This window comes from Heptranchias perlo, chromosome 44, assembly GCF_035084215.1.
Source record: "Heptranchias perlo isolate sHepPer1 chromosome 44, sHepPer1.hap1, whole genome shotgun sequence".
Lineage (NCBI taxonomy): Eukaryota > Metazoa > Chordata > Chondrichthyes > Hexanchiformes > Hexanchidae > Heptranchias > Heptranchias perlo.
In genome coordinates, this window is record NC_090368.1 from 8,272,032 (window position 1) to 8,280,557 (window position 8,526).

At 51.4% G+C, this 8,526-nt stretch overlaps 1 protein-coding gene across 1 annotated transcript; it reads left to right on the forward strand.

The window, feature by feature from the left end:
* The first annotated feature begins 1,391 nt into the window (after nucleotides 1-1,391).
* Nucleotides 1,392-6,931, forward strand: LOC137306727 (protein S100-A6-like). The gene is made up of 3 exons (XM_067976091.1): nucleotides 1,392-1,426; nucleotides 5,543-5,696; nucleotides 6,724-6,931. Exons 1-3 carry the CDS (start codon nucleotides 1,407-1,409, stop codon nucleotides 6,841-6,843), a joined length of 294 nt encoding a protein of 97 aa, XP_067832192.1. The 5' UTR covers nucleotides 1,392-1,406; the 3' UTR covers nucleotides 6,844-6,931.
* Nucleotides 6,932-8,526: the final 1,595 nt, after the last annotated feature.

Here is an 8,526-nt window from a genome sequence, read left to right on the forward strand (position 1 = left end):
GATTTTCCTCATCTCACCTTTGGTTCTTTTGCCAATCACCTTAAATCTATGCCAATGGGAACAGTTTCTCTCTATCTACTCTGTCTGGACCCTTCATGATTTTGAACACCTCGATCAAATCTCCTCGCGACCGTCTCTGTTCCAAGGAGAACAACTCCAGCTTCTCCAGTCTATCCACGTAACTAAAGTCCCTCATCCCTGGAATCATTCTAGTAAATCTCTTCTGCACCCTCTCTAAGGCCTTCACATCTTTCCTAAAGTGCGGTGCCCAGAACTGGACACAATACTCCAGTTGTGGCCGAACCAGTGTTTTATAAAGATTCATCATGACTTCCTTGCTCTTGTACTCTATGCCTCTATTTATAAAGCCCAGGATCCCGTATGCTTTTTTAACCACTTTCTCAACCTGCCCTGCCACCTTCAACGATTTGTGCACATAGACCCCCAGATCTCTCTGTTCCTGTATCCCTTTTAGAATTGTTCCCTTTAGTTTATATTGCCTCTCATTGCTCTTCCTACTGAAATGTATCACTTCACACTTCTCTGTGTTAAATTTCCTCTGCCACGTTTCCGCCCATTCCACCAGCCTGTCTATATCCTCTTGAAGTCTATCACTATCCTCCTCACTGTTCACTACACTTCCAAGTTTTGTGTCATCTGCAAATTTTGAAATTGTGCCCTGTACACCCAAGTCCAAATCATTAATATATATCAAGAAAAGCAGCGGTCCTGGTACCGACCCCTGGGGAACACCACTGTACACCTCCCTCCAGTCCGAAAAACATCCGTTCACCACTACTCTCTGTTTCCTGTCCCTCAGCCAATTCTGTATCTGCTACTGCCCCTTTTATTCCATGGGTTTAAACTAGAATTTCAAACGGGCAACTAAGCTCCGTGCTTTACATAATCTTTCCACTAACCCTAACAAAGCAATACTTATTTATATTCTGCCTTCAATGTAGAACATGCTTCAGAGAGCGAAAATTAAGATGGGAGCAGCCCGGAGTGGCGGTGGGAGAGTCAGGCAGTTTTTGATGAAATTTAGTATTGCAGTTGGTGTTAGGGTTAGGATTAGGGTTAGGGTTAGGTTTGGTTTGGCGGGCAGAGGGGGTGATTGTCCCCTCTTGTGTTCGTGTTCTCAGTTTCTAGTTTCACCATCTTATCTTGCGTTTTGTTCCAATTAGGGTTGGGTTTAAGAGTCGGGTGTGAGACAGCCCTTACTCCCTGATGCTGGCCTCGACGCTCGGCTTGTGCTGCTTCCCGTTGATATTATTTTTCAGCCCCCTCGACCTGTTTTGGTGCTGGTCAATTTGTCCCTCGTGACATTCCTCGTCCTTTGCTCTGTGCATTGTTCCCACCCACAGCTCTGACTCAGTCCAAGAAACAGGGCAAACCTGCAGCCTTCGATGCACCACTCCCCGCCCAGGTATTCAGCCCTGGTTTTTTTTATCCTCGTCCTTACAATTCGAACCATTTTGATTGTAGAAAGTTACCTTTGTAAATATAGATAGACAGGCAGAGTGCTGTTATTACAGGGGCTGGGTTACACCGCAGCCAAATAGTGATTATGTTTCATTCGCCCTCGACGAAGGTTCTGGCTCTTGCTGGGGTTTAGCTTTGCGATGAGAAGTGGCTACCCCCCCTCCCCGGGGTACCTCCCTTGTGCGTCCATTTCTCCCCGCGCCCGGGTTGGCAGGCTGCTCGACTGTAGAAGGCATCGCAACCCGGCCGGGCTGGATAGTGGTCAGGAGTGGGAACCCCGGGGGCTGATTTGCCCCTCCCGCCGGGCGCAAGGGGAGCTGAGGCCGAGTGTAAACCCCTCTGCTGCTGCCCCGACCGCGATCAACTGACTGAGTGGGGGTCTGAACCTGGGCCTTTTGTACGGCACAGTGTCGCGTCTGGCAGAGCTCCAGACAGGGGAGCTGGAATACAAAGGGGGGAGGAGGTGATGCTTCAGTTGTACAGAGTCCTGGTCAGACCCCCATCTGGAAAGACTGCGTTCAGTTCTGGGCACCGCACCTCAGGAAGGACATATCAGACTCTGTAAGTGATGAAGGAGATTTACTGTCAGGTAACAAGTCGATGAGTGACCACTCAGGTTTGTCAGCTTGTGGCTTGGTGGGCAGCACTCTCGCCTCTGGGTCATAAAGGTCGAGGGTTCGAGCCCCACTCCAGAGACTTGAGCCCTTAATCCAGGCCGACACTCCCAGTGCCCAGTACTGAGGGAGTGCTGCACTGTCGGAGGTGACGTCTTTCGGATGAGACCTTAAATGGAGGCCTCGGGTGGATGGAGAAGTGTGGGGGAGTTCTCCCTGGTGTCTTGGCCAATATTCCAACACTGTTGACTTGTTGCCCAGGCAACTCATTGTATTTCAGCTCCATTGAATGTGAAACTCTTTGTAAGAGATGTGACAGAGCCTTGCTGTGATTGATGGCCCTCCTTTGGGAGATGTCAAAGATAATAAAAAGCCTCTGAAGCCCGATTTTAATCTGAACCCGCCCAACGGGAACAGAGACGTTTCGGGGTCAAATGTACATTTTGCTTCCCGCCTGGCTTTTACGCCTCATTGGTGCCAATGGGCACCGTATGACTGCCAATGGGCACCGTATGACTGCCAGTGGGCACCGTATGACTGCCAATGGACCCCGTATGACTGCCAATGGGTCCCGTATGACTGCCAATGGACCCCGTATGACTGCCAATGGGCACCGTATGACTGCCAATGGACCCCGTATGACTGCCAATGGGCACCGTATGACTGCCAATGGGCACCGTATGACTGCCAATGGGTCCCATACGACTGCCAATGGGCACCGTATGACTGCCAATGGGCCCCGTATGACTGCCAATGGGCACCGTATGACTGCCAATGGGTCCCGTATGACTGCCAATGGGTCCCGTATGACTGCCAATGGGCACCGTATGACTGCCAATGGGTCCCGTATGACTGCCAATGGGCACCATATGACTGCCAATGGGCCCCGTATGACTGCCAATGGGCACCATATGACTGCCAACACAAACTTAAATGAACCCAGTCATCACCTGCAGCAAAGGACCAGGACAAAAAACAAGAGAATCATGGAATGATGCAGCACAGGGGGTGGCCATTCGGCCCATCGGGCCTGTGCCAGCTCTTTGAAAGAACTATCCAATTAGTCCCACTCTCCTCCGCTCTTTCCCCAGAGCCCTGCAAATTTTTCCTTTTCAAGTATTTATCCAATTCCCTTTTGAAAGTTATTATTGAATCTGCTTCCACCGCCCTTTCAGGCAGCGAATTCCAGATCAGAACAACTCGCTGCGTCAAAAAAAATTCTCCTCATCTCCCCCTCTGGTTCTTTTACCAATTGCCTTCAATCTGTGTCCTCTGGTTCCCGACCCTCCTGCCACTGGAAACAGTTTCTCCTTATTTACTCTATCAAAACCCCTCATGATTTTGAACCCCTCGATTAAATCTCCCCTTAACCTTCTCTGCTCTAAGGAGAACAATCCCAGCTTCTCCAGTCTCTCCACATAACTGAAAATAAAACATTTCAGGAAAGTGCGACTGATAATATATCCCCACCTTGTCGCAAAATTGCAGCCAATTACACACGGCCTATATTCTACTGTGGATGGATACAAGTCCCAAATAAAGTAGTTCTGGAGCGGCCATCTTGTGTTTTCCAGCTAAAAATTAGACCACCCAGAGCTGAATAATTATAAAGAAAGAACTCCCATTTCTATAGCGCCTTTCACAACCTCAGGACGTCCCAAAGCGCTTTACAGCCAATGAGGTACTTTTTGAAGTGTAGTCACTGTTGTAATGTAGGAAACGCAGCAGCCAATTTGCGCACAGCAAGATCCCACAAACAGCAATGTGATAATGACCAGATCATCTGTTTTTAGATGTTGGTTGAGGGATAAATTTCGGCCAATAAACCGGGGAGGACTCCCCCCTGCTCTTCATCCAATAGTGGTCGTGGGATCTTTTACACCCAGCTGAGAGGGGCAGACGGGGCCCTCGGTTTAACGTCTCATCCGAAAGATGGCGCCGGGAGTGTCGGCCTGGATTATGGGCTCAAATCTCCGGAGCGGGGGCTCGAACCCACGACCTTCTGACTCAGAGACTCACCCACTGAAGCACGGCGGCCACCTAAAAAGGCTTGTCATTGCTCCAGCCAGGAGCACGTCAGGAAAAATCGCGTTATGAGGGGGCCGGGTGGGTTCGACGTTGACCTTTCACCTCTGGGGGATAGGCCGTAGCCTGATGGGGCAGACTGGACGTATTCGGGTGGGAGGGGGTGATGAGGCAGGAATTGCTTCATCAAACTACCGATTGTGAAGGATAATACTAGACTTGTTCTCTGAGTAAAATATTGATTGGGAGGTGTGGCCAGACCTAAACTATGCAATGAGGTGATGATTGCAGGCCACGTGTTGCTAGCTACACTGCTATAAGAACCAAGCTCAGTCCTTTAGTTTTCCACATCGTTCTCTGCAAGTGTTGGTGACAACGGTGAGTCCATTCAGGCACCCTTAACAGGGACGAGCTCTCTGTCCTTCTCTTTTGTCTTCTGGTACTCCCTTCCTCCCGCCTTCTCTCTCCATCTCCCTTTTCTCTCTATCACCTTCGACCTCAGTTTATGCCCGAACTTTTGGGGGAGGTTGGGTCCCCTCAGACGGGCGAGCGTGCCCGTCTCGCACACCCGTTCCCGCCGTTTGGTTCGTGGCGGCCTGCCCGTTGTGGAGAGCCAGTGTGCCAGGTTGCTAGGCAACTTGTAGTTCATGGGGAGGTCACGATGGCGTTGAGAGTAGGGTATTCCAGCCAGTACTGGAGTGCCACCTGTTACAAGGATTCCTGTCTGCCGGACCCACTGATCATCTCCAAAGCCCCACAGGAACAACTAGACGGGCCCCAGAGTTTGCCTGATAGCCCCCTCTCTTCGTCCAGAGTCCAACAGCGGTGTCCCGACTTCTGCCATACTGGAGGGCACCTAACTCTACGGGCCATAGCTTGCAGGTCTTCTGGTCTGTACAGCCTGGCCCACATCGGGTGTTGCATGTGGCTTAGTGGGTATCGCTCTCACCTCTGACCCTGAAGGTCATGGGTTCGAGCCCCCACTCCAGACACTTGAGCACCAAATCTAAGCTAACGCGCCCGGTACTGAGGGAGTGCCGCACTGTCGGAGGGGCCGTCTTTCGGATGAGACGTTAAACCGAGGGCCCCGTCTGCCCCTCTCAGGTGGATGTAAAAGATCCCACGGCCACTATTGGAAGAAGAGCAGGGGGAGTTCTTCCCTGGGGGGCCAATATTTATCCCTCAACCAACATCATTACAAAACAGATGATCTGGGTCATTATCACGGTGCTGTTTGTGGGATCTTGCTGTGCGCAAATTGGCTGTACGCAAATTGGCTGTACAACAGTGACCACACTTCAAAAGCGTTTTGGGACGTACTGCGGTCATGAAAGGCGCGTCAGAAATGCAAATCTTTCTTTCTGCCAGCCACGGGAGCTGGGTTAATTTTAAATACATGTTTCTGATGTGTTTACATTTAGATTGATACGGAAAAGGAGAGTGAGAATGGAGGCAGCAATTAACACACTGGTTGCAAATTTCTATTCGCATGCCGAGCAAGAGGGCTGCCAAAAGACACTCAACAAAAACGAATTTAAAGCACTTCTAAAAAAGGAATTGCCGTCTTATAACAAGGTAAGAATCTCGGGATGAGCCCACTCTCGAGTAAGTGACTCCGCCATCGAGGTCACTGCACCTGTCAAACCTCCACCCTCGCCTCAGCCCACCTTCTGTTCAAACCCTCATCCGTGCCTTTGTTACCTTGACGCCATCCTTTAGCGGGCCTCTCCGGTTCCATCGCCCGGGGGGTGGGGGGGCTGTTCCTCCTGCCAGTTCCGACCGAAAATGGCGAAGGAGGCCCCACTTACATCGTAGGACGCTGATTTCCCATCACCCGGCGGGAGGCCCCCTTTCAAAATGGCGGCGGCTGCGTCGCCAGGGTTACCGGGGCTGGGTGGCCTCTGACCCCATTTCGAGGCGGTTTTCCGTCCCGGTAACGCCAAGTGAAGGCGGTGACCCCCAGGACAATCCCGGAGGGCTGACAATTCCGACTACTCAGCCTCCATCTCCTCCCAAACGTCTTGGACTTGGAATCAAGAGGCAACCTGAAGGCTCTGGTCAGGCCCCATCTGGAGATACCCCGTTCAGTTCTGGGCACCGCACCTCAGGAAGGATATATTGGCCTTGGAGGGGGTGCAGAGCAGATTCACCAGAATGATACCGGGGCTAAAAGGGTTAAATTACGAGGACAGGTCGCACAGACTGGGCTTGTATTCCCTTGAATGTAGAAGATTAAGGGGTGATCTAATCGAGGGGTTTAAAGGATATAGTCTCAGGATAAGGGGTCGGCCATTTAAGACTGAGAGGAGGAGGAGGAATTTCTTCACTCGGAGGGTCGTGAATATTTGGAATTCTCTACCCCAGAGGGCTGTGGATGCTCAGTCGTTGAGTATATTCAAGGATAGATTTTTGGACTCTTAGGGGAATCGAGGGATATGGGGATCGGGCGGGAAAGTGGAGTTGAGGTCGGAGATCAGCCACGATCTTATTGAATGGCGGAGCAGTCTCGAGGGGCCGAATGGCCCACTCCTGTTCCTAATGTTCCAATGTTTTTGTAGGGGTGTCGTGCACCAGTCTCTAAAAGTTAAGTTCTTTCCCTCAGTTGGATGTCGACAAGAAGATGAACGAGCTGGACACCAACAAAGACAATAAGCTGACCTTCGAGGAATTCTGGGCATTCATTGGCCAACTCGCTCTGATCCAAAACCAGTGCCGGAAATAGCGAACCATTGAGACAAGAGAAGGAAAGACGAGGCGGGAGCTCTGATTTCAAAATGACCCGTTATTAATAAAATTTAATCCACTCTGTATCCTCCTGTGTCACTCGTCCCTCATTTAATGCCGGTGATTGCTTGTCTCTGTGAACTTGTTTGCCTGTTCCTCTCTCTCTGCCTGTTCCAACAGGCACGGGCGGGGGGTGGGGAGGTGCAGGGGGCAGGGGGTGGGGTGGGGGTGGGGGTGGGGAGGTGCAGGGGGCAGGGGGTGGGGTGGGGGTGGGGAGGTGCAGGGGGCGGGGGCGAGATTTCCGTCAGGGTTCAGTCACTTGACTCCTGTATCGCCAGTGGATCGTCCAGGCAATGGTGTAAACTCACTGACATCATTTTAATGCAGGAGGCACAGCCCACCTCAGGCCAAAGCCTCCTTTTCTCTCTCTCTCTCTCTCTCTCTCCCCCTCACTCATCCTCTCCTCTTTCCTCCCTCACTCATCCTCTCCTCTTTCCTCCCTCACTCTCTCTCCCCTTTTCACCCTCACTCTCTCTCCCCTTTTCACCCTCACTCTCTCTCTCCCCTTTTCTCCCTCACTCTCTCTCTCCCCTTTTCTCCCTCACTCTCTCTCTCCCTTTTCACCCTCACTCTCTCTCTCCCTTTTCACCCTCACTCTCTCTCTCCCCTTTTCACCCTCACTCTCTCTCTCCCCTTTACTCCCTCACTCTCTCTCTCTCCCCTTTCCTCCCTCACCCTCTCTCTTTCCCCTTTCTCCTTCTCTCTCTCCCCTTTTCTCCCTCACCCTCTCTTTCCCTTTTTTCCCTCACTCTCTCTCTCCCCTTTTCTCCCTCACTCTCTCTCTCCCTTTTCTCCCTCACTCTCTCTCTCCCCTTTTCTCCCTCACTCTCTCTCTCCCTTTTCTCCCTCACTCTCTCTTTCCCTTTTCTCCCTCACTCTCTCTCTCTCCCCTTTTCTCCCTCACTCTCTCTCTCTCCCCTTTTCTCCCTCACTCTCTCTCTCTCCCCTTTTCTCCCTCACTCTCTCTCTCCCCTTTTCTCCCTCACTCTCTCTCTCCCTTTTCTCCCTCACTCTCTCTCTCCCTTTTCTCCCTCACTCTCTCTATCCCCTTTTCACCCTCACTCTCTCTCTCCCCTTTTCTCCCTCACTCTCTCTCTTTCCCTTTTCTCCCTCACTCTCTCTCTCTCCCTTTTCTCCCTCACTCTCTCTCCCTTTTCTCCCTCACTCTCTCTCTCCCTTTTCTCCCTCACTCTCTCTCTCCCTTTTCTCCCTCACTCTCTCTCTCCCTTTTCTCCCTCACTCTTTCTTTCCCTTTTCTCCCTCACCCCCTCTCTTTCCGTTTTCTCCCTCACTCTCTCTTTCCGTTTTCTCCCTCACTCTCTCTTTCCCTTTTCTCCCTCACCCTCTCTCTTTCCGTTTTTTCCCTCACCCTCACTCTTTCCGTTTTCTCCCTCACCCTCTCTCTTTCCCTTTTCTCCCTCACTCTCTCTTTCCCTTTTCTCCCTCACTCTCTCTTTCCCTTTTCTCCCTCACTCTCTCTCTCTCTCCCCTTTCTCCCTCACCCTCTCTCTTTCCCTTTTCTTCCTCACTCTCTCTTTCCCTTTTCTTCCTCACTCTCTCTTTCCCCTTTCTCCCTCACTCTCTCTTTCCCTTTTCTCCCTCACTCTCTTTCCCTTTTCTC